This window comes from Drosophila ananassae, chromosome 2R (assembly GCF_017639315.1).
Source record: "Drosophila ananassae strain 14024-0371.13 chromosome 2R, ASM1763931v2, whole genome shotgun sequence".
Classification (NCBI taxonomy): Eukaryota; Metazoa; Arthropoda; class Insecta; order Diptera; family Drosophilidae; genus Drosophila; species Drosophila ananassae.
The window spans coordinates 20,433,640-20,460,220 of NC_057928.1; the positions used below are offsets into that span (position 1 = coordinate 20,433,640).

Here is a 26,581-nt window from a genome sequence, read left to right on the forward strand (position 1 = left end):
AGTGCCTGTCAGCGGGCGCCTTCGTCCTTTTTCGTCCCTAACACACACCCTCTCTCCATCTCCGCCTCTCTTGGCGCTCTCTCTCTTTTTTTTTATTTGTCTCTGGGGATGCAGCCACCTGTCTGTGTGGCAACTAAACAAAACTAATGCTGATAAAATAATCAGCTGCCCGGAGAAAAGGACTTCGCGACGAGATTTCCACTCATGATTTACTTTGTTCTGCTCCACCGATGAGAGAAGAGCTTTCGGTCAACCGACTTTCTTGTTGCAGATTCGCGACTTTGTCTGACTGTCTGTCGCTATGGCCTTATCCTGCCTCCGTGCAGTCTGTCCTGTCCAGCTGTCCAGCTGTTTGCCAAGCACAGCCTCGTCCTGCCCGACCCGCCACCTGGTTGAGATGCCGCCGGCAAGGGCTAGTCTCAAAGTCCCCGGGGGAACAGACAGGACGAACAACGTGTTCGTTATTTGAGCGACAGGATAAAGAGAAACAGGGCAGCTCATGCGCAGGACCTTCGCCTTTTAAGAGAACTTTGCTAAGTAGGGCTAAGTAATAAATTTTAAATATTCTTTAACATTCATTCATATGCATTTATAGAAGTTTTTAAAAAGGATATTAAAATGGATAGTGATGGAATGAAATGCATGAATTTTCAATAATATTTTTTATTATCTTTAGGCTAAAAATAGAGTCTTAAAAATAAATGCTTTTGAATTAATTTAACTTATAATTTAAACAAAATCTGGGCATATTTTTCTTCATTTCCATTATCTTGTTTTTCTTTATATTTTTTTTATAACAGACTTCTTAAAATACTTATAGAACCATACTTTTAAAATAAAATTAAACTGAAATTTAAAAATAGACTGGTAGACTTTAATGTCTTTAGAAAATCCCCCTTGGTATAAAAGATAAAAGCGATAAATATTTAGACATTTATGAAGCTCCTTCAAACACTATATGGCAGTATTCCAAGAAATTGAATTATTAACCTCCTTTGGGGCAAAGCTTTCCAGTGAAATTGAAAGTGAAAGGCATAATTATAATCAATTAATCAATCACTTATCACCCGTCAGAGGCACAGCATTGAAATTCCCATCAATCCAGCCTAGTTCACTTGCACCTATCGCCCTAATAATTCCAAAGAGAAATTTCTCTTTTAGCCAAAGTCCCCTTGTATTGTAAACTGAATTAAGTTTTTGGCTAACAAAAAAAAAAAAAAACACGGCCAAGAGTACGAAGAAAAGTTCACCCGACGACGCATTCCGTGAAATGTTCTCAGTTCTCAGTGCTGAGTTCATGGTTCTCGGTTCTGGGTTCTCATTTTCCGGCGCAGTTGGTTGTAGACATTTTCCCGGTACGGACGTGCGTTGTACGGCGGAAATTCTCAAACACGTTGCGAACACGGGACTGGCAGATAAACCAGAAAAAAAGAATCAGCAGAGAATCACAATAATTCCGTTCGGTTGTTGCGGTTTTCGGTTCGCAACTTAATTTCATTAGCCCGCCGGAAAGAGCGCGAGGAAATGTCAGCCGTCGAGCAGCCGTGCAAATAGTTACCCCAAAATGGCCAAATAAAGAAGTGCGTAAATTATGACATAGTCCCCAATGGGGGGGAGGGGCAGTTTCAGTTAAAAAAAAAAAACAAAAAAATAAAAATAAAATGGAAGGCGAGAAGAGAGAGTGTGTGTGTCGGGGTTGTCTCTTCGGTAGTAGCTACTGCTATGTGTGTGTCCTGATAACATCGCAGAAAGTAAAATTAGGGCAAAATGCTCGGGAGCGTGTGCTGCGTTACTGTGCTGTCCTGCTGCCTTGCTCCCAGCCACTCCCACCACTTGACCGCCCTCGCTTAAAGTGTTACTCCTTATCACAGCCTAATTAATTCAATGGCCTCCTCATCCTCCATATCCTGCCCCAATACAGGGCAGCAATATTTTTAAATTTCTTCAAAAAAAGACTACCACACGAAACTTTTTCAGTTCCCATTGATATTTTTATTCCCTCACACATACATATTATATTATCAGTCTGTCCCCTGGGAGATGGTCATTTACATGGGACTGTTTGGGTTAATTATTTTTAAATTGCAAAAACATTTCATACGCAAGCCCGCAGAGCAAACGCAAAAATTTATAAATAAATTTCCCGTTTTTCATGGCCAACATGCCACACGAAAAATGAGCGACAAATAAAAATGGTTTGTAGGGCAAAAACCTCCTCGACGACAAAAAATATATAAAAAATAAATGCCACCAGAGAGAAAAGTGAATCAAAAATGGTATGAAAAGTATTTGAAACTGAGTGACAAGTGCGGCGGTCACAGTATATTTTTTTGTTGCCAAAAACCCTCCTCGGGGCCGAAATGTGCGAGAATTTATGATGCATTTAATTAAAACGGATTTCGGATGGGTCCGGGACGGCTAGGGACATTTACTCGCAAATTTGATGGTCGACACACACAAAAAAAGGGACTAAATAGGGACTCCTTTACAATCCTAGAGTGCCAACTGCGCCGAGCACTATGCTACAAAAATTTTCAATTATGAATAGTAGGGGTCTAGGGGACCTAGGTCTAGAAATTCATGATTCTTAGAAGGAAAAACTAATAAAAACCTCTCCCCCACAACTATATTTAGGACATGATTTATGGTTCTTGCCACCATCTTATCGATCTGAAACTCAAGATCCGCATAAAGAATCGATTAATTATGGAAAACAACTCCTTTACTTTCGCATGACTAACTCAACACAGTTGGAATTGTGGAGTTTATTAAAATAGAGACCTTACCTTCAGCGAGAAATTGCTTGCGGTTCTCCGGTTTCGCAGGCTGCGTGCCTAGTGTAATTTGCCTATATGTTGACACGACCGCCTATTAACCCACCCCTGCCACTGCCACTGCCACCCCACCCTCAGAACCGACCTTTTGGCAAATGCGTGAGTCACATGTCAGCCAACTGTGAGAGTCGTCATCGTTCTGTCGGTCCGGCTACATACCGTCCTGTTCCCAACATCTCGGCCACTTCACGTCATGTTTCGGCCCCCAACAAACATGACATTTTACGGTTCTTTTATGCTTGCCACATGTCACGACACAGTTAACTGCCGCATAACGCAAAGCAGCAAAAAAATACCAGCACCAGAGTAGCAGCAGCAGCATAACATAACGCAACTCAACTCAACTCAACCCAAATGGAACTGAAACCACAGCCGGGAAGCCGACAGAGGCAGGCATCTGAATTCCCTTCCGACTGTCACAGGACGATCCACAGTGGCAGACAGGGGTTAAGAGCTTCCTCCTAATACCATTTCCAACGAGATATACGACCTGACCAGACACCCACATATATTTATTTGCATTCGGCTATACGAATATACGAAAATATAGCCCAGACAGGTATGCAATTATGCAAAAAGGGGGGCGTATCCTTCGGTTTTTGGGTTTTTCGGGTTCGGGCTGTCAATCAAAGGGAAATTGAAATTGCTGTCGACAATCGTGAGCTTTTAAGGTTAAATTTGGGATAACACTAAAGGGACATCAATTGATGAAATGCCAGGTGAAGTAGCCGACAATTTGGGATATTTCCGACAAAAAATGGGTGAGAAGTAAGGACCACAAGACACCCTTTAATGCTTAGACCTTAATAGTTCCTCTTAGGGAGGAAAACTTCCATACTTTAACTCTAACATAGCCAAGTGTACCCCCTATTTAATCATTTACCAGGTAGCAGTCATACATATATAAAAAAAGGATAACCCTCAAGCACCTGAGGGCTGTTTGGAGAGAACAAGCAACTTGCCGGGGTTGACTTTTTTATTGCCGTCACTTGAGCCAATATTTGCACATTTCAACAATGTTGCCATTTTTTCCACGTGGGCGTAACCCTATCTAAACCCTCTCCAGTCCCCGCCATCATCCTCATATTCTCTCATTCAACCATGCATGCTTAAATGTAATGAAATATCCTGTTCCGGCTCCTGGCTCTCCTCCTCCCCAGTCATTCATCGTCGGTCTGGTCGCATAAAAAGGCTCAATTCAATTTTTCCATACCCCATGCCACGCGGATCCATCCCGTTCCAACGTTTCGGTCTGCTGCCAATTCAAGTTTCCATTTTCATTAGAGAGTCGAGTCCAAACCCTAGAGGAGGTCCTTCAGGTGCTCACATGCCTGGGCTTTCTCTCTGCTCGCTCCACACAATGCGCCTCAACTCGTTCAGCTTTGTTGGAGTTAACCAAGTGGGAAGGGTCCTTCAGTGGGCAGAGAGGTGGGGGAAGGTCCTGGCGAGGAAGTGGGTACTTGGTGCATATAATTAAGTCATCCGGTTCTGGTATGATGCCATGTTGCATACATGCTTGGATATGTTGCACAAAGTTGAGCAAATTATGGATGTAGCGCACTAGTTAGAGAAGAGAACACATTCCCAGTCTTAATGCATAATTCATTTCATTTAATTATCTCTTGCGATTTAAACATTTTAGTTTAGAGGGTCTAGAACCTAACAGAAATGACTTATTTTAAAGATATTTTATAAAGTCCTACCTATTGGCAGATCTTTTTATATTTCATGATCTCTGCCTTTTCCACTTTTCATTTCCATTTCATTTCGCAAAGCTCCTTTGAGCTCCCAGTCCAATCTTTCATCAGTTCGTGCTCTTTCCTTCACCAATTCCATTTGATGCGTCCCAAGATTTTCCACCCCACTATTTTCTCCCTAGCAAGCCCAGACATTTCAATCGGTTTCCCTCCTACACTTTTCCTCTCAGCCATTTCTGCCATTTTTTCCGGCCACGTGTAATATGAGAAAGCCACACAGACTGGCCGTAAACGTTGACCAATTCCTTGCACTTCCCTGAACTTGCCACAAAAGCTCGGTTTCCCCAGACCAGTTAGTCGCTTGCATTTTTCTTAACTTTTTCCCTTTTGTTGTTGTTGTTGTTGTTGCTATTTTCCAGTAGCTATTGTTATTGTTATTGTTGGCGTTGCACTTGAGTTGTTCCGCTCGCCCTTTATTGTTTCACCCTTCGACTTGCGGCCCCTTGAGTTTCTCGACACGTGCAACGTGAGCAAGTGGCCCGCCCGAACGCCCCTGGCACGGCCCAAAGCACGCGATGCACTTGGCCAAGATACCTCAGCTCTCAAAGCCCTTTTTTAGCCCCTTTTACCTCTTTTTTTTTGAGAGCAACCCGTCAGCTGCAACTGTTGGCAATTTTTATAAACGATACTCTTGAGAATATAAAAAAAGGTTTTTTGGAATTATTAAAATGTAGGAGTTCCAAAAAAAAATCATATATTTAATATCCTTAGAGGCCATCCTTATGATATTTCTTAAGAGCCTTAAAAGGTTCAGACCTTAAAATAATGACTTCCTATTTTAAATATTCCAGAAAACTTAAGGCCCAAGAAAACCCCCAACTCTAGACATGATATTATTAAATTTCTTATATTATAAGATTACTACCAGGTATCCCCAAGTCTTAACCCCTTGAATACAACCTTCATACTTGCTTTATTGTTCACAAAATGAAAAGAATGAAAATGGAAAGGGGGTTGGGCCGAGAAAAATAATTTTCATGCTCACGGACGGCGACGATGTCGAGACTCGAGGGCATACTTTTTTTACGAAATGCTTGGGAAAATGTGAAGACCAGGTTTAGAACTCAGGATGTTTAACTTTCCGGAGTTGATGAATAATTTAAAGGGCGAAGCAGAAACACATGTTTCTGTATTCAGGAAACTGCAGGCATGGCGCAAAACAAATCGGTCGTTGAAACGTCTGATATGAAATTGCCTATTTCCGGATCTGTCTGGCTGGCGGAGGAAGTCGGCATGGAGATGGGCCGAAGGATGGCAACCAAAAGTTACCGGACAACCCCAGATTGAATGAGCTTTCTTCTCTCGGTTTCCTGCAACACAAAAAGATAACAAGCAACAAAAAGTAAACTTTTCTGCCCAGTTTCAAGTTGCATGAGATAAACATCGAGGAAGGACCAAAGATTTCCCTCCAAGTTGGATAAACTTAATTTGCTTAGTTATGCAAAGTTTTGTGCTTTAAAGACGAGCACTATACAAATGGTTACTGATTTGAATCAAATGAAATCGAGCTCCCACGGAGTGAGGGAGGCCTATTAATTTTCATGGACCTTTTTTCGGATGGCACGGCAACGCCAATCTTTTTGATCTGAACCGGAGGCTGCTGCTGGAAGCTTAACAAAATATTTTAATTAATTTTTTACAGTCATAAAGTTGGGCTTGAAGAGGAAATTAATTGAATTTACGGCCTTGAAATCAAGCCCAAAGTAAAGCAGCCCTAAAAGGAAATCCTAACAACCCATGGCATTAAATTGAAATATGAACATGAAAGCATTTCATTCATCAACAGGGCCCATCGACCTTACACATTAACACATTCGCACACAATATGTGCGTCCTCCCCCGCACCTCTATACGGATAGTATGTGTATAGTATTATTTATCAAAAACAAGTAGAAGAAGCGCCTGTTTGAAGAAAAAAAGAAACAGAACTTGTCGGGGTCACCAACTTATCTTCATCTGGGCCAGTGGGAAAGACCACATCCCGTCCCTCGTTTGTCTGCCATTGACGGGCCGTGCATGGCCAGCTCCTGCTGTTCCTAGTCCTGCTGCTGCTCCTTTTTGTCCTTCTTTTCTTTTTGCTCTTCGCTGCCTCCTTCTTAACCATTTGGACTGGGGCCAGACATCGAAACGAGGCGGCAATAATTTAGGACACACGTAACATAAAAAGAAGTCGGCCAGAAGAGGGTACCTCCTCGGAATACTTTAAGAGATAGCTAGGGTCCCTTTCTCATTTCCTTTCCGCGGAAGTCCTTTTTCCTCGGCTGCCTTTCTGGGGAGGGACATTAGGGATAATCATTACGATGATAAGCACGAACGATTTGATTTCTCCCGTTTATGAGACCGTTGTCATCGACAGTTTGTATAGGATAGACCATTGAAACATGGGCCGATCGGAAATTCTGGGCTTATGTTTTTGGGATCTTTATATCTTTTTGTTTGTTTGGCTTTGCTTTTGTTTCGATAAGTGACTCAAGTGGCTTTGGCAGCTTTATTTTTATGGTACACTCGGTGGTGGGTAAACGCAGCTACTTCACAGCTCATTTCGTTTATTATTATTTCAGGTAGCCACCGAATAGTTTTCAATTAGAAACTTTATCCTTTGACAGCTCTTTTATTTTTATTATTATTCTAGTTTGGCTTTTGTGCACTTTTCAATTAGAAAGTTGATGAATGCGTTTCAACTTGCCAGAGCTTTTGTGTCCCAACCTCTAAGTATTCCTCCCAAAAAAAAAGTAAAATACTCCATTATGGTTTTAAAATTCCACTGCCTCCCCTACACTTTCGGCACAAATGTGTTTTGGTTGAGCTTTTAAAAAGTTTCCGCTTCCCGTTTTCTATATATTTTCTTTGTACTCGCATTGTTGGCACTTTATTCACAATTCAGTTTTTTTGCGTGAACTTTAGCGATGACCTAGTTTCCCCTTTATCCTCGACCCCCGACCCCCACCTATCCCAATCAACATCGAAACGAAAAAGTTATTGCAGAAAAAAAAGTAGGGGAAAAGTTAAAGAAACATTTGAAACTGTTTTGGGAAACTTTTCCAGCTCTCTCTATGGAGACTGGGTAGGCGTAAAACTAACAAGCAAATTTGCTTTTAATTTCGAAAAGCCAAAGCCGAAAATCCGCCGTCTTTATAAAACATTTCAAATTCATGAACACAAATATTTGTCGAGCTGTGTGGGTGAAGGGTTCGGTTTTTGGGGTTTTCGAGGCGTATACTTAATGACAAAGTAAGTCAAAATGTAGCGACAACATTTGCTCATACATCATGGGATAAAAAGAGAGGGGGCAGCAAGGATAGAAGCGGTTTAAGGACTTTGCTAACAAATGGCATCATCACTTTCACTTAACCACTGTTGCAGCTTATACATACAGTGCGTTTGATAGCTATAAGTCAGGGTCTATTGTATTATGGTATGGATGGATATATGTTAGAGAAAATGGAACTATAGATTATTAAAATAAATATTTATTATACATCATAGATATCTGAAGAATGAAATAAATTAAAATGAGATTGAATTATGTTTAGAAAGAGTTACTAATTTATGATATTAAACTAAAACAATGATAGTTATAAAGTATGTAAAGTATCAGATTGTGTCATAAAGCTTACTTAATAGACAATTCCATTAATTATTTATTAATAAAAAACAACTGATTGACAGTTTTGTGTCGTCCTTAATGAACTATAAGCTATAGTCTTGTCTGATAATGTAATTGCACCACCCACTGCCACTCCCACAACCACCTTACTTGGCTTACTTAGGTTAACCCACATTGACAGAGCCAGGGAGGGAGACAGATAACCCAGCGAGAGAGTGAGATGGGTGGAATATCCTTAAAAATCCACGCGGCGAACAGAACTCTTTCATCATGTGGCACAAGAAGCTCATGAAGCAGCAGAGGCAGCAGCAACAGCAGCATTTTCTTGCCTTGCTTCCATTGTGTCAACAAGCGAGGTCACCCCAAAAGTGGGTGGTGGTGGGAGGCTGGTGAGTGGGAGTGGTAGTGGTAGTGGTAGGGGAGACATTAACTGCAGCACATTAATGTTATTGTAGGCGTGGGTTTCGCAGGCGACTGACTGACTGACAGACTTTCTCGTTTTCGCTTTCGTTGAAAGGAGCTTTTGTTGTTTGGCGATTAAAAGTTGTAGCTGTTGTTGCTATTGTTATTGTTGTTCATGTTGTTGTAGTCTTCCTTTCGCTTTTGCCCTCATTCGTATGACATCGTGACGGGGCTTCCCCTATTTTGTTCTCCCTCAATTGTTGTTCCTTCTTCTGTTGTTGTTGTTGTTGTGGCTGACCCGCTAACCTCAGAAGAGAACACACAAAACAAAACACACACCAACACACACACACACCCAGTGTAACTTGTGCACAAGGAAAAAAAAGGATCCTGGTTCTGCAAACTAAACTTTTTGTTCCAGGATATGCTTGGAAAACTTTTCTTTTCTAATTGGATTTTTATTTAAATATTTTTGTTTAAAAAGTAAAAGTATGACAATAAAATATTTTTTAATAAAAAATATATAATTTGAAGTTTGTTTATTTTTACTTTTAACCCTAAACTTTATTACTCCCCATATTTCCTTTTTTTAAAGACATTTATTTCCTCTTGGTGTGGCGCATGAACCACCCACATTTGTGGCAATAACGCGAACTCGGCAAATATCGTCCACTTGGCATAGTTTCCTCGCACAATTACGGGCCAATCAATTGCCCAAGCTGTCAATAGTTGTTGCCAATAAATTTATTGAGAGCACGGCAATCGAACTTGGCTGCAACGCCATTTTAGCCCCCAGGCTCTGCCTGTAAAAAAAAATAAACAAAATAAAAGTAAAAACTTATCGCACATTTTTATGTACTTTCTTTTTTTTCCAGGCAAGAGCCAATGAACTTGCTAAAAACTTGAACTAACCACAAGAAGGAGGAGTAGCCGGATCCGGAACGGGAGCCAGAGGAGGAGCAGGGCCAGTGTCAGGGAATCATGGGCGACTTACAGGCCACCATCGAGTTCTCCGTCGAGCTGCACAAGTTCTTCAATGTGGATTTGTTTCAGCGCGGGTGAGTTTTGTAGCCACGTTTTAAAAGCACTTCTGGCCAGAATGATGTATTCATGCCAAAGCATATAAAGTAAGAAAATAAACGCGAATAAACTTTTATTACAATGTCAGAGGAAATTGATCGATAAGCTGGCAAATAGGTTATTCAAATAAAAAGCCATGAAACAAATTAAGGACAAATGTTTCTTTTTGTTACAATATTAAAGCTTCTAATTTTTCAGTTCATTGTGTATTAACTTAAGAACTTCAACTCCTATAACTCCTATATAATTATCTTAAATATTTGACTAATTATCAGTAAAATATGTAAAAAACAAACCTCTGCTAAAAATAGTTCCTCCAATTAGTACTTTTCTGTGTGCATATTAATGTCGATGATTTGCACTTTGCAGATACTATGTGTACATATTGCAAACATTCAAGGAATCCGGGTCGATTGGGACATTACACCCTCCTCTCCTCTTAGTCTGCCTTTTATTGCCATTGGTACTGAAAATCTCAAATAAAATTGTTAATTTTTTGGCTCCAATTTGTTGAGTACACTCACATATCGCCTCCACTGGCACAGACAGGTGTTGATCAAACAAAAACGATTGCAGTGCAATAAGCAAATAAAACAGTCTACTACCAATCAGAAAAATAGTGGCACAGGTATAGACCATACACTTTAAAAAAATATATGGACACAACGCTGAAATTTAATATTCAATTTTCTATTTCTATTTTTGATTTTGATTTTTTCTGTTTATTAAAAGCCGTGGCTAGCTTGGGGCATGCAACTTGTAGTGGCCGCAGCACTCACTAATTGTCTGGCAAGTGTTTATGGGATTTCAATTTGTAGCTGCTGCTCTTGACGTTGCTTCGGCCCTTGAAGAAAAACGCAATGCCCCCATAGGGGGTAATAGGGGGTATAGTGGCCAGTAGCTCGTGTTTTAAAAATATATAATAAAATGAAAGCAACGCAGCATATACACATGTGCGCAAATACAATTGTTCTGGGCTGATTTTTATGTGTATTTTTTCTTTGATTTCCTTTTGCTTTTGGCTGTCACTGAACATGACGCTGGCGACAGTCGAGGTGTCAGTGTTCGACACAGCTCCTGGGAATAGAGGCTTTCTGATCTTTAAATATTTTGACAGCAATGGATTAAAAAGATATTAGAGAAGGAAAGAAATGAACAAACAACAGGAAACCTTACAAAAAAAAATACGTATACGTAATGTGTATAATACGTATACGCCATGTTGACTGTACTGCAGTTGAAAACTTAACTTTATTTGCCAGAAAATCGAACTAAGCCCTAAAGAATATGTTTTAAAGTGAGATAATCAACACTTTATTGGCAAAAATTGAAACAATTCCTTTTATAAAAATCTTTATTCAAATAATGAAAATGAAACAAAAATGAGCGCCCAATTGGAATAAATTATTTTATTCTGTTCAGTTCTGATTTATGATATGGAGCATATTAATGCGCTTATTTAAACCGAATTTATTTTCGCAATTGATTAACAATATTAAATGCTGAAATTTATTTTTCAATTATCATTTACCCGCCAGGCTCTACCAGGTGCGTTGTGGCCTTCGGGTCTCGCCCCGTCTGCCCGTCCAGGTGGAGACCAGCATACCGGAAACCAACGGACCCGGTAAAGTGAACGGACACGCCAACGGTCCTGGATCCGCCACCGACCATGGGAGCGACAGCAGCGACCGGGGCGAGCAGTTGTCGCCGGGGGAAGTGGCTCCACCCCTGGGCGGGTCCTCCCTGCCGGGCAGCTGCTCATCCGCCTCGGTTATCAACGGGAGCGGCGCCTCGCGCATCTTTCAGATACTCTACCGCAACGAGGAGGTTCCGCTGCGCGACATCATCCACTTTCGCAGCCACTTGCTGGGTGAGTGACCTAACTAGGCGGCCGAATAAATTTTCGCCCGGCCGAGTGCCAAGAATGCGAAAATGCAACACTGCCGCATTGCTGGCATCTCAGAGTCGGTTGTAGGCCAAAACATGCGAATCTACGAAAACAAATTCTGGCTGGAACTAGAACAATTAAAACTTATTGTTGATTTCAAAAATATTTAAAAATATCATTCATAAATATAGGATATTATTATTTGAAGAAATTATCTTCATAATTATCAACTGCCAAAGATACAGCCTTTGCTGGGGTCATTGTGGCTCAATGAATTTTTTTTCGATTTTTAAAGGGACCCTCCAGATGAAAAATCGAAAAAATATTTTGTTTCTAGATTTTGATGCAGATTGATGGGGAATTGAACTACGAATCGTTTCAGGTATTCCGAGAAAGAATCGAATGAATATTGCCAAAGATATGGTCATCGCAGGTGGCCCCATAGTGGCTCCATGCCAGTTTATGGATTTTCGTAGGGGACACTTCAGAAAATGGGATGAAAAATCGAAAAAATAATTTGTTTCTAGATTTTGATGCAGATTGATGGAGAATCGATCTACAAATCGTTTTAGGTATTCCGCGCAAGAATCGGATGAATATTGCCAAAGATATGGTCATCGCAGGTGGCCCCTTAGTGGCTCCAAGCCTGTTTATGGATTTTCGTAGGGGACCCTTCAGAAAATGGGATGAAAAATCGAAAAAATAATTTGTTTCTAGATTTTGATGCAGATTGATGGAGAATCGATCTACAAATCGTTTTAGGTATTCCGCGCAAGAATCGGATGAATATTGCCAAAGATATGGTCATCGCAGGTGGCCCCTTAGTGGCTCCAAGCCTGTTTATGGATTTTCGTAGGGGACCCTTCAGAAAATGGGATGAAAAATAGAAAAAAAATTTTGTTTCTAGATTTTGATGCAGATTGATTAAGAATCGATCTACAAATCGTTTAAGGTATTCCGCGCAAGAATCGGATGAATATTGCCAAAGATATGGTCATCGCAGGTGGCCCCTTAGTGGCTCCAAGCCTGTTTATGGATTTTCGTAGGGGACCCTTCAGAAAATGGGATGAAAAATCGAAAAAATAATTTGTTTCTAGATTTTGATGCAGATTGATGGAGAATCGATCTACAAATCGTTTTAGGTATTCCGCGCAAGAATCGGATGAATATTGCCAAAGATATGGTCATCGCAGGTGGCCCCTTAGTGGCTCCAAGCCTGTTTATGGATTTTCGTAGGGGACCCTTCAGAAAATGGGATGAAAAATCGAAAAAATAATTTGTTTCTAGATTTTGATGCAGATTGATGGAGAATCGATCTACAAATCGTTTAAGGTATTCCGCGCAAGAATCGGATGAATATTGCCAAAGATATGGTCATCGCAGGTGGCCCCTTAGTGGCTCCATGCCAGTTTATGGATTTTTGAAGGAGACCCTTCAGAAAATGGGATGAAAAATCTAAAAAATATTTTGTTTCTAGATTTTGATGCAGATTGATGGAGAATCGATCTACAAATCGTTTAAGGTATTCCGCGCAAGAATCGGATGAATATTGTCATAGATATTGGCATCGCAGGGGGCCCCTTAGTGGCTCCAAGCCTGTTTATGGATTTTCGTAGGGGACCCTTCAGAAAATGGGATGAAAAATCGAAAAAATATTTTGTTTCTAGATTTTGATGCAGATTGATGGGGAATTGAACTACGAATCGTTTCAGGTATTCCGCGCAAGAATCGGATGAATATTGCCAAAGATATGGTCATCGCAGGTGGCCCCTTAGTGGCTCCAAGCCTGTTTATGGATTTTCGTAGGGGACCCTTCAGAAAATGGGATGAAAAATCGAAAAAATAATTTGTTTCTAGATTTTGATGCAGATTGATGGAGAATCGATCTACAAATCGTTTTAGGTATTCCGCGCAAGAATCGGATGAATATTGCCAAAGATATGGTCATCGCAGGTGGCCCCTTAGTGGCTCCAAGCCTGTTTATGGATTTTCGTAGGGGACCCTTCAGAAAATGGGATGAAAAATCGAAAAAATATTTTGTTTCTAGATTTTGATGCAGATTGATGGGGAATTGAACTACGAATCGTTTCAGGTATTCCGAGAAAGAATCGAATGAATATTGCCAAAGATATGGTCATCGCAGGTGGCCCCATAGTGGCTCCATGCCAGTTTATGGATTTTCGTAGGGGACCCTTCAGAAAATGGGATGAAAAATAGAAAAAAAATTTTGTTTCTAGATTTTGATGCAGATTGATTAAGAATCGATCTACAAATCGTTTAAGGTATTCCGCGCAAGAATCGGATGAATATTGCCAAAGATATGGTCATCGCAGGTGGCCCCTTAGTGGCTCCAAGCCTGTTTATGGATTTTCGTAGGGGACCCTTCAGAAAATGGGATGAAAAATCGAAAAAATATTTTGTTTCTAGATTTTGATGCAGATTGATGGGGAATTGAACTACGAATCGTTTCAGGTATTCCGAGAAAGAATCGAATGAATATTGCCAAAGATATGGTCATCGCAGGTGGCCCCATAGTGGCTCCATGCCAGTTTATGGATTTTCGTAGGGGACCCTTCAGAAAATGGGATGAAAAATAGAAAAAAAATTTTGTTTCTAGATTTTGATGCAGATTGATTAAGAATCGATCTACAAATCGTTTAAGGTATTCCGCGCAAGAATCGGATGAATATGGCCAAAGATATGGTCATCGCAGGTGGCCCCTTAGTGGCTCCAAGCCTGTTTATGGATTTTCGTAGGGGACCCTTCAGAAAATGGGATGAAAAATCGAAAAAATATTTTGTTTCTAGATTTTGATGCAGATTGATGGGGAATTGAACTACGAATCGTTTCAGGTATTCCGAGAAAGAATCGAATGAATATTGCCAAAGATATGGTCATCGCAGGTGGCCCCTTAGTGGCTCCAAGCCTGTTTATGGATTTTCGTAGGGGACCCTTCAGAAAATGGGATGAAAAATCGAAAAATAATTTGTTTCTAGATTTTGATGCAGATTGATGGAGAATCGATCTACAAATCGTTTTAGGTATTCCGCGCAAGAATCGGATGAATATTGCCAAAGATATGGTCATCGCAGGTGGCCCCTTAGTGGCTCCAAGCCTGTTTATGGATTTTCGTAGGGGACCCTTCAGAAAATGGGATGAAAAATCGAAAAAATAATTTGTTTCTAGATTTTGATGCAGATTGATGGAGAATCGATCTACAAATCGTTTTAGGTATTCCGCGCAAGAATCGGATGAATATTGCCAAAGATATGGTCATCGCAGGTGGCCCCTTAGTGGCTCCAAGCCTGTTTATGGATTTTCGTAGGGGACCCTTCAGAAAATGGGATGAAAAATCGAAAAAATAATTTGTTTCTAGATTTTGATGCAGATTGATGGAGAATCGATCTACAAATCGTTTAAGGTATTCCGCGCAAGAATCGGATGAATATTGCCAAAGATATGGTCATCGCAGGTGGCCCCTTAGTGGCTCCATGCCAGTTTATGGATTTTTGAAGGAGACCCTTCAGAAAATGGGATGAAAAATCTAAAAAATATTTTGTTTCTAGATTTTGATGCAGATTGATGGAGAATCGATCTACAAATCGTTTAAGGTATTCCGCGCAAGAATCGGATGAATATTGTCATAGATATTGGCATCGCAGGGGGCCCTTTACTAGTTCCATGCCTTCATTCCTTCAAAAGAAGGTCATATTATTCTTCCATACAGTATTGTAAGTCTAGAATGATCCTCTGTATACCCTCTGAATATGTTTAAGTACATGTCAGATAGGGTATGCAAAAAATTCAAGTGAACTTTTCTGAGTGCCAAGAATGCTGAGAATTCCCCTTTGGCGCATCAGTGACATTTTGAAGATATATCTAAGATATGTCTAAAAAAATGTGACCCAAAGTGGGTAACCAGACACCAAATCACTCGCTCACTCTGCGCGGACAGCGAAACTTTGAGAACCGAAATGAGTTTATTGTTGGATTGGAAATATAAATCAAATTGTCAAAGCCCGGGAAAAGTTTTTCGGGTGGAAGAACTTTTGAGCTCTGGGAATTCCAGGGGGATGAAGTTGATGACCACACGGGACAGATGGCGATGGCGATGGCGCTGTCGAAGCCGATGTCGATGGCGGAGACGCATGGCAGGAGAAACTTCGGTTTGGAAATTTCCACCTAATTGCATTTATTGCTGGATGCAGCTAAAAGGATTTTTGCTGGCCCGGCTGCAATGCAATTACGGCAAGTTGGGCAACTCTTTTTAGGAAATTCACCATCTCAGCCCTTTTCTTGTGGACTTTCTTATTTTTAGTCCGGCAGAGCAGAAAACTAGGTCAATGTGTTGGCCAAGTTTTCTTATTAACAAAGCGAAGACCCAGAATAGAGAGGGCAAAAGGCCAAGAACATATTCAAAAAAGTAAACAATAAAAAGTATATTTTTTATATTAAAAATAGCATGGCATGAAGCCTCATAAAACAGCCAAATTGAAAGTAATTTTCCGCCGTAATGTGGAAGCCCAAAGAAAATATATAAAAAGAATATATAGTATCTCATATAAAAAGATATATATAAAGATATTTTTATTTGAATATTTATGGGGAATGGTGTAAAGAAATGAAAACAAAAGGAAAGCACGCTCTCACTCAACAAAAAAAAGTGTGAGAATGATGAGCACTTGACAGACTGCCTGTCTTTATGAATTTCCCTTGGTCTTCCACGCCTCCTTTATTTGGTTTCTTTATTGTTTTCCCCTTTATTTTTGTGTTTTTTTTATCCTTACACTCATATCCTTTGGCTGTCAGCGATGAACAACAAAAACAATAGAAACATCATCCACTTGGCTGCTGAGTAAAGTGATTAATTCATTTGGACAAGTTTTCCAAGCATGTGTGAAGGAAATCTAGAAAAGAAAGCCGCAGGAATACGGAAAAACCAGCAGTTTTCCACCAGCAACAGCAACAACAAGAAGAGCAAGAGTAACTTTTTACTCGACAGCTTTCTGTCTGCTGGTGATGTTTCGCATGTGTGGTGGTGTGATTGTTTTGGTTTTCCCTTTTTCCGCTTTTCCTAACTGTGCAATTTATCTTTCGCACACGCAGGATATTCACTGAAAGAGATGGCAAGTGAACACTGAAAGAAATTCTCTTCAATTTTAAAAGGAATTTATATTTTTTATCCTTGATAGGCCTATTATTTCCGAAATACGATTTCTACAAACTTCTTTGAGAATTTGTTTTGAATAAAAAATAAATTTTCAAACCTTCTTAATTTTGTTTTCTGTTTTATAAAAAACTGCCTGACTATAAATAAAATAAACTATGTGGAACAGTGGTCTCCACTTGTAAAATCCTCAGCATTTAAATGATTCAAGCCAAGAAGCAATTGTCACCACGGATGCTGGACCACATGGCGGATGAGTGATGCGGGAGACCCGAGAAAATCTGAAGCGTAGAGGAGATGAAGTCATGCCTTCCCGGCTCTGTTCTTTTTATTGCCTTTTTGCGATGGATAAATCCGTATTTTATGAAAACAAATGAATTTTATGGCCACACACAGACTCACACCCACATCCTTGGCTGACGACTAAAGGAATCCTAAGTAGCTGCCCCATAAACCTCCATCGACATGTGAAGCAAATTGAATTTGATTAACATTTTCAGCTTGGGAACGAGATGGGCGGGAATTATGGTGCAATAAGATGGAACAGGTATCGCTTAGGGATTGGAAGGAGGCTCTGATGGTTATGATTATGGAGTGGCAGGTGGAATAATCGTTGATATTGATGAATACGAAATGGTATAAGGGATATGATTAGGTTTAACTCACCTGTTGCTTGAAGAACCTACAATTTTAGGTAATACTTGACCTATTCGAACCCTTCATGAAATCAACTTAAAAACCACATTAGCCTACTGGCTTGAATCCACAATGAAAACTTAATTGATTGAGTTTCAAGCCCGACTAGGAGAACTGTGTCTGAGTCATCGGTTTCCGGCCAATAGTTTGCGGTCTTGGATGAAGTTTGATTTGGCTTTGTCGCATGCACAACTACATGGACATTAACCCATTTTGTTTGAGGTTTTGGGCCACATCCACCCACTTTTCTATCGCCGGGCCTAAACGAAAATCAATAGAAAAAGCAAATAACCTGAAGACTGAATTGAAATGGACTGTGGGGCGAATGGTGTGGGAATATCCTGAGTGTTTGCCGGTTGGATTTTCTGCCGCATTTATCCCGGGGATTTGAAGTTCACTCATCCTTAAGACAGAGACCCACCTTATCCTGATTCCAGAATTTTTTTTCATACCTTTGCAGTTGACAGTCGTCACCTAAAGGAGTCCATTGAACGGGCCGAGTTTTCGCTGCAACTGGAGCTCTGGTTTGGGGAGCAGAACGGCGTAAGCAATGGGAGCAATGGAATGGGTGGCAGTTACTCGAGCGTCGGCTCCTCAACACTGACACTGGCCTCCACGAGGAACCTGCAGCTTAACTTCCATCCAGGACGTGGCCTTCACTATCATCTGCCGGTGCTGTTCGACTATTTCCACTTGGCGGCCATCAGTGTGGGCATTCACGCCAGTCTCGTGGCCCTCCATCAGCCCTATATCAAGTGAGTAGAGGGGACATGCACTGAAAAATAATTGGTCTACTTTTGGTAATAATGAGAACAATTTTTTTAGTAAAATATGATAGTGGGAGCCATCATTAGAAACTTTATTTTTGTGTTTTTATCATAAATCCTCTTATTTGAATTGAGTTCTATTTTGATCTAAAGTCCTGAAGAGCCACTGCTTTATTTATTTAAGTGTAGCTGTGAGTTCAAGTGTCAGGAGCTAGGATGCAGACGATGCAAAGTGAAAATGACAACATGATCTCTAATGTCAACGTTGATATAGTCATATTTTTTACAGTAAATTGAACCCAACACCGCCTGTGGGCGCTGCAATGGGCGATAGCTGCGGGTAGTGGGCGTGGCAACCCACTCCTACTGCCGTGTCCTGTTGCGTGGGGACTGCAGCATCAACGCCCCCGCTGACTAGAGGGTTTATGTAGTCAACCGGCGGCCAGTTACCCGCACAAATCATTTCCAACTCATTAAAATTGCACACAGGCATCCTTGCCCCATCCCACTCCCAGACCCACCATCGGGGCACACCCACTCCACTGCCCACTGTGCATACGAAAAAGCAAGGAATAAAAAAATATGATGGCATAAATTTTAATGACTCTCGCATTGCAATTGTCCTTTGGCTCCAACAGGGAAACAGTGCGACACAAAAAACTTGCAACGTTAACAAGACGCATGGGCGGGGGCTGGGGGATCTGGAGGCGTGGCATCTTTGCCGGAGAACTCCAAGTTCCTGGTGCAGAGTCAATTTTTACGCCGTTTGATTCAAAAAAGTTTGTATCCTTCTGCAAGTATTTTTCTCACATTCTTCTGGAAAGTTTCCCTTCCATTTTTCTCATTTTTTTTTTAGTTTATTTTTTGGTCCCCCAGTAATTCTTTAATCTGTTTCGTATTGCCGAAAGTTCTCGGCAATTTTCGAGTGCAAATCCTCCGTTCCAGCCAGTGCTTGGAGTACCAATTTGTGGAGCTCGTGCCGCAGCATCCTTTGGCAAATAAAATATGAAACGGAATTTGAAATTGGCGCCCCCTTACCGCCGCCTTATCCCGCCCATTCAATCTGCCTTTTGTGTGTGACTCTATCTCTTTCATATGAATAAAATATCATCTCATTGGCCTCTGGAATTCCTTGCTGACCTTGGCCTTTGCCCTATGTGGGATATTCAAGCTGATTACACATCGCCGGCATTTCTCCAATCCTGAAATTCCGCAGCCCGCCGTGCTCGTGGACGAGATGCCGTAAATTGCCTGATTATCTCGGCAGGCTCACGGACCAATCATCCGCCGGAGTCTGATTTCTCCAAAGGGGGAAGAGACTTTAAAGTATTTTTTGGGAATTAAATTCACTGAGAGTATTTAGTTTTTAAACCTCTTCTGAACATCTATAATATAATTTGTAAAAGTAAATAGTTTAAGTATAGTTCCTTTAGAATAAGTTCATCTTCCATGGATTAAAATTACTTCTTCAAAAATACCTTTTTTTTAACATTTTCTCATGAATAAGTTTTTCTCTATAATTTTATCATTCAATCATTTATCATTTTCTATAATCTCCGATTCATTTATCCAATTTTTTTGCGCTCCAATGATATTAAAACCAAATATTATACACATAATATGATATCACTAATTAATGGATCACTGAAAACTGATTGCGATTGCAGGAAAAGCATGTTCTCGTACATGAAATTCTGGTAAGAACCCATCATAACTCCATAAATCTCCGTAATTGTGTAAATTCCGTAAACTCCACACCGCTCGGTACACGTAGTTGACGTAGTTCTTGTCGCCAGGAAGCTTTCTAAATGTATCTGTCCGCGTTTCTAGATGACTATTATACTTTTCTTTCATTTTTATTTAAATCTATATGGTAGTTTATATCTTCTCTAAAAAAAGAATCTTCTTATGTGTGTAGAAAATTAAAATTACAATTATTTATCAAAAATATCTAATTGTTTTCTGTTTCTGTCTATTTGCTCCATTTATTTTTAGTGCCCCTCGGAGTTCGAAGCCATGGAGTGCCGGAAAGTTGAGCTGCCGGGGAAATACATCGCCGGGACCTTTGGAGGCGGTGTTCTTTGGACCCCAAATAGGTGGCACTACCAAATGCAGTGGAGGTCCTGCAGGGAGATTGCTCCAGTCCAGAGCCATTCACCGAGAGATCTGCTGCCTGCTGCTGGGAGCCATCGAACAGCTGAAAGCCACTTTAAATGAGTTCAGTACAGTGTTACCTCCAAGCATTAACTCGCAGATCGGATCGCCGCCTTTGAGGGAAAACGATACGGCCGAGAGATTGCAACTTCTGCTGGATCAGGCCAAGCAACTAGAGGCCGAGGAGGACTTCGCGATTCGAGCCAACTCCGACATAGCCCAGCTATGTGCGGAGAGTATTTTCTGGTGGCGGCGCGTCCTCTTGGCCTCCAGATCTTCGACAGCTGTGCACACGCTCCTGGCCCGAAAGCATCACATCCTGAGGGTGCGGCGTTTTGCGGAAGGTTTCTTTGTTCTGGAGCAGCCGCGTCATGCCGCCGCCGCGGGCTGCCAGGAGCAGGCCAATGGTTCACCCTCTCCAGGCCATTGTCAGGGCTATGTGGCCATTGCTGAGTTGGCGCGGAGGAGTCGCTACCTTCAGTCCCTGCCACCTCTGCCCGTTCACTGCACCCCTATCGACGGGGATGCTTCGTCGCTGCCCTTGATTTTCGAGGATCGTTATGTCACGTCCGGAAATGGGTACAATAGACGGAGATCCGGCAGTGATACGCAGCTGGATGAGACAATTTCGGTGGGTGGATGCCAGAAACAGAAGGTGGACAAGACCCACTCCAGCAGCAGCTTGAATGGGATTAAGGACTGCCTCGCATGTCACTTCGATTACGATTACCCGCAGACGAATGGTTCCGGGCCGGCTCATCCTCATGCCAAGTGTGTGGTCACCCCGCGATTCGCTCTGGGCGGGGAAGTGCTCCAAGCGAGTCTCACCATAGCCCCCAACAAGGAGCTACCTCCTCCCGCTGTGGTTACTCCCCCCATCTCTGCGGCACTGCGTCACAACCTGTCCAGACACTCAGTCACCGGACTACTTGAGGATCTTGGCCTGGACACTAGCCTGCCGGCCAGGCACAGCAAGTCTCTGGACCAGTTGGATGGCTGTGAGGGATTGCCCTCGAGTCAGCAGCCTCCGACCAGTAATCACACGCTGCCCCGACTCCAGGCTGATGATTTGATGAGGAACATCTGTGAATTCCGGCAGCGTTATGGAAAGTTTGATTACCTGCACGAGATTAAGCTCCTTAATCCTCCCAAGCAGCACCAGCAACAGCCTCAGCAGCAACAACATCAGTCGCAACAGTGCGCCAATGGCTACAACTCCCTGCCCAAGTCGATGGTGCCGCCGAGGAACTCGTATCCCCCGCCGCCTCCAAGTCAGCATACCACCATGCCCCGGAGCAGCTCATCGCAAATTCCTCGAGCCGTAGAAATAGCCAGAGTACGTGTGTCGGACATTAAGGAGATGCTGCGCCAGGGCCAGTTGAGAAAGGAGTCCAGCAGCTCCGAGAGCGACATGATGCAGAAGCTCCAGATGCTGAGCTCCAACAGTGTGCCCTTCCGCTTGGAGGGAGCCGGGAACGGGACCAGCAACAACAACACCACTAGCAGTGATCCCAACACAAGCGGTTTCAGTGAATCCCTGCCCAATCTGGCTCCTCCGCCGGAATTCGATTCAGACTCGCAGTTGAGGCGGCAGCGAAGTAACTCCACTTCCTCGTTGAGCGAAGAGAGTGGCTGGGTGAGCAGCCGTAGGAGCTCTTTGGCCCTCTCCAGTCCGGACACTATCACCAGTACGGGCTTGAGCAACCGCCAGAGGCACACACAACTCAATTTGGGCATGGGCATGGCCATGGAGACGCGACTGAATGGGGAGCAATTGAGATTGCGCCTCCAGAAGGTGCTCGAGCAGCAACAGCTCCAGCAGCAACATCCACACAAGACCCGTAAGCGGCAGGCAGCTGGATCCTCTAGTCAAAGCCGTACTCCTGCCCGGCAGCAGGTGGCACAGCCGGAGGTGCACAAGAAGATCTCCTCGGTGACGGTGAATGTGAAGAGGGAGCGCTCTCGCTTCCAATTAGATAGACTTCGTCACCTGCCCAATGGGGAATCCACGGAGGTGGAGGAAATGGAGCCGCCGCCCCGTAGAAACCGACACAAGACTGCCTCGGCCGGCAGGTGCGAGAAATCCAAGTCAGATTTTGATATTACAAGCATGAAGGATATGCAGCCGCTGGATGCGGTGTGCCTGCCGCCTCCTCAACAGTTTCAGGACCAAGAACAGGAAGTGCCCATGATCCTGGCTCCACCACCACCGGATGAATTCCGGGACCCGCCACCAGAACCAGCACCTACAGCTCCTATAGCAACTGCTCCGGTGCCAGTTGCTGTTCCTGTATCACTACCGCCCTCCGGAAAAGCCAAAGTAATCACCTGTCATTTGCCACCACCGTTGAAGGAACGTCAGCCCGTGGGTGCCATTGACAATCCAGTATACCACATTTACGAGTCACTGCGTCCCATCTCCACGCCAGCCATATTCAGCAACAAGCCTGTTCTAAAATCTCACAGCTTGGCGGAATTGAAGAGGCCCCAGAACTTGCAGAACCTTCAGAATCTGCAGAATCCTCAGGGTCATCAGTGCAAGTCCCATGCCGTAAATGGTAATGGTTTAGAAAACGGTTTGGATCCGGAACCTGATGAAAACAAGGAGAACTCCAATGGCCAAGTGAAAAGCAACAAACAGAATTCTGCAACTAATACCAACTCGAAGCACAAACGAAAGGGTCAGGTAAACGGAGGCTCCCCTTCCGTCCAGGAGGCTCCGCCCAGCATCTCGCTTTTGGAATTTGAGAAATACCGTGAGGAGTTCCGGAAGCAGATTAAATACCAGGGTAGCATCTACTCAGATTACGTCCAGCTGGCCTCTGAGTTGCCGTATTTCTACATCAGCGATGAGTATCGAGCCTTTTCGCCAAATGGGATGCATTTGGTGATTTGTGTCCATGGATTGGATGGAAATTCAGCGGATCTCAGATTGGTCAGGACCTACCTGGAACTTGGATTGCCTGGCGTTAATCTGGAGTTTCTCATGTCGGAGAGGAATCAGGGAGACACCTTCTCGGACTTTGACACCATGACTGATCGGTGAGTGGGATGACTACCAATATTGGGCATAAACTATAAGAAAGCCTTTTGTTTTCTCCCCCAGGCTGGTAACCGAGATACTCTACCATATCGATAGCTGCGCTCTGAATCCAGCTCGCATCTCATTTGTGGCCCATTCTCTGGGCACCATCATAGTCCGGAGTGCACTGGCCAGGCCTCAGATGCGTCCGCTGCTGCCCCGGCTGCATACCTTTCTCTCCCTGTCGGGACCACATCTGGGCACTCTTTACAATACCAGTGGCTTAGTGAATATGGGTAAGATTTAATCTCTTAAAGATTATAGTTCCTCTATTGAAGAATTCCTCTATTCCCAAGGCATGTGGTTCATGCAAAAGTGGAAAAAGTCTGGCTCCTTGCTGCAACTTTGCATGCGCGACACCACCGACATGCGGAATAGTTTCCTCTACAGACTGAGTCAAAGGAGCACCCTGCACCACTTCAAGAACATCCTGCTCTGTGGCTCCAGCCAGGATCGTTATGTTCCAGCCCATTCCGCACGATTGGAGCTCTGTAAAGCGGCTATGAGAGATAGCTCTACCTTAGGCACTATATACAGGTATACATCCTAAAAATTGTAATACTTGTTGATCCTATTACAAATATTGTTAACTTTTTAGGGAAATGGTACAAAACGTAATTGCTCCGATTTTGGCCAGACCGGAACTGACTCTGGCCCGTTTTGATGTCCATCATGCTCTGCCGCATACGGCGAATACTTTGATTGGAAGAGCTGCCCATATTGCTGTCCTGGATTCGGAATTATTCATCGAAAAATTTATGCTGATCGCAGGATTAAAGTACTTCAGTTAACTAGAAAGCTGAGAGTCCTTAAGAACCAACTTGACAGTTTTAAAAGTAAAATAGAACAGTGCATACTTATTATTATTTGATTTAATTCAATAATTTATATACATTGTCTCAAATTTAAATATTAAGTTAATTTGATTTCTTACAGATTATTCTAAAAAGTTCCTAATGAAATTACAGTTAATTTCAAAGAATACTTTAAACTTGAACAATTATTTGTTTTATTTTTATCCTGCAACTTTTTAAACTGGTAATACATTTAAATTTTGATACTTTCTTTCTTTAACAAATATGTACTGATATTTTTATTAAAAGTTAAAAATAAAAGTTATCTAAACAGGGTAATCATCACAGTCAAAATGAAACTAGATACATCAGATGAGCCAACTGATTTCAATTGATTTGCAATTGGAACAAGGAATTTATTGAAGAAAATCGTTAGACTTGAATTTTTTACCAATGCAACTCTTTTGTAGCGAATTGATACTCACAGATACAAAAACCAACATTAAAAAAATCAAAAACAAAAGAATTTTTAATCAAAAAACTATAACCAAAAAAGCGGCATAACTGTTTAAAACGTGTTATCGATACTTACATTTTTTAGCTCTAAGATTTGAATCACATACAAACCAAAAAAATAATAATAATAACGAAAAACAGAAGCCAAAGACATCATACATAAGTAGTGTTAAATTCAAGTTCAAAACTATACACGAGACTATTTCGAAACACGTTGAATTGAAAAAAAGGAAGTGAACGATAACAAGAAAATGATCATGTTGAGTATACGTAACTATCGATAGTAGTGGAGCACGGAAATGGCAAGGTTGCATTTTGATGAAATTAGCGAAATAGTATTAGCAATTTTTAAGACTAATCAAAAAAACACACATACGCAGAGGCGACAAAATGGTTTTTCCAAATCTTTTTACTGCTAGGAATGTGAACAAATTTAGAAGAACTAGAAATAGAGTAGAGGTAGTGATTGAATTAGGCGAGTTGTTGGTAGCTGAGTGCATTTTTGGGGGTCGTCAATTAAGTTAAGAAATCGGATAGAGAGAGATTTTTTTGGAAGGTTTAGATTTTTCATTGGGATCAAGATGATGATGTAGTAGAGCAGTTAGGGCAACTTTGCAAATTCGTAGTCTAGTCTTAGCTATGTATAACTATGTGTTTTCCGAGCTTTTTCAAATTACTGTTGTAAACTACTAATGTTTGTAACCCTACCAGAAATTGAATTCTATGTATGTGTATAACCGTCCTATATGTAACGACTTTATAAACTTTCTATACTTGAGATATAGCTAAATGTGTAACTGGTTTTAAAAAAAAGGTTTATGTGCATTAAAAGTTTGGATGTGTATTAAAATATTTCCCTGGGCACTACGATTTTACTACTAAATGTATTCCATCAAAATTGTGCAAAACTCCCATGAGTTTAAGTTTAAATGTTTTCTTTTCAATAAAATATGCTAAAATTCAATTTTAGTGGAGAATTAAAGAAGACCAATTTGTTTTATTTCGCTATTTTTAAGCTTCAAATTATTGATTTTACATATATAAGTTAAATTAAAAGGATCGAACCATTAATAGAAAGTTTCAAAACGTTATGGTAGTAAAAACTCATTCGCAGTCCATACTCCCGTCTCGATTGGAAAACGGACACGAAACTGATCTAAGTCCCATTCCAATTTGTCACAAAAAATTGTCGCATTTACCTAAGGAACGTTTAAATATGATCCATTTATATTTGTGATCCTTTTATAAATTTTTTGATATTGCATTACCTGAAAGGGGCATGTGTTGTTTAAGGTAAGATTTGGGCTCAAATATTGAAAAGCGATTTTCAAAACAAGGTGATTTTTTTTGGCCAAGAATTCGCACAGATCTACAGATATGTCATATAAAAATGGACGCCAGCCATTTCCTTTTTTCAATATTTCCAATCTAAACTGTTGAATATAAACGATTTACAAGAAATTAATTTTTCTACTTCAGTAACTTTACCTTTATTTTTTCCGCATACTTTATCTGCCTGAAAAGCACAGTAATGGCGTTTCTGTTTCGATTTATAGCTTTTAATTTACAAATGGGAAACGTTCCGAAATCCTGATCATATGCTGTACAGTAAACACTTTTGAACTTGCATTCAATTCGTCCTAAACAAATCAGTAAAAGTACAGAGGCTATGACTGTCTTCATGATTTTCGGTTACCAGACTAAAGTTAAAATGTGTTATTTTTAAATAGCTTTTAAATTTAATGGTTCACTGAATTTTTCATTTTTATTACACCCTTGGTTGGGACTTGTGCCAGCATTAAATATTGTAATTATCCATAATTAGTTCTCGCAGAGT

The 26,581-nt window shown here is 41.5% G+C and overlaps 1 protein-coding gene across 2 annotated transcripts; it reads left to right on the forward strand.

Annotated features, from left to right (window-relative positions):
* The first annotated feature begins 1,301 nt into the window (after window positions 1-1,301).
* LOC6507079 lies at window positions 1,302-25,731 on the forward strand. Of its 2 annotated transcripts, XM_014909571.3 has the most exons (9): window positions 1,302-1,580; window positions 9,476-9,658; window positions 11,219-11,550; window positions 17,892-18,186; window positions 19,866-19,895; window positions 20,194-23,394; window positions 23,459-23,670; window positions 23,731-23,971; window positions 24,033-25,731. In XM_014909571.3, exons 2-9 carry the CDS (start codon window positions 9,582-9,584, stop codon window positions 24,223-24,225), a joined length of 4,581 nt encoding a protein of 1,526 aa, XP_014765057.1. In that variant the 5' UTR covers window positions 1,302-1,580; window positions 9,476-9,581; the 3' UTR covers window positions 24,226-25,731. The 2 variants fall into 2 exon arrangements, with proteins under 2 accessions (XP_014765057.1, XP_001956705.1); XM_001956669.4 differs by lacking the exon at window positions 19,866-19,895.
* Window positions 25,732-26,581: the final 850 nt, after the last annotated feature.

Excerpts from the sequence above, each read along its gene's own strand:
- LOC6507079 (XM_014909571.3), top strand. The coding sequence starts at position 9,582 with ATGGGCGACTTACAGGCCACCATCGAGTTCTCCGTCGAGCTGCACAAG. Across the intron at positions 9,659-11,218 it reads GTGGATTTGTTTCAGCGCGG|GCTCTACCAGGTGCGTTGTG; the intron begins GTGAGTTTTGTA and ends TTTACCCGCCAG. Across the intron at positions 23,972-24,032 it reads ACCTTAGGCACTATATACAG|GGAAATGGTACAAAACGTAA; the intron begins GTATACATCCTA and ends TTAACTTTTTAG.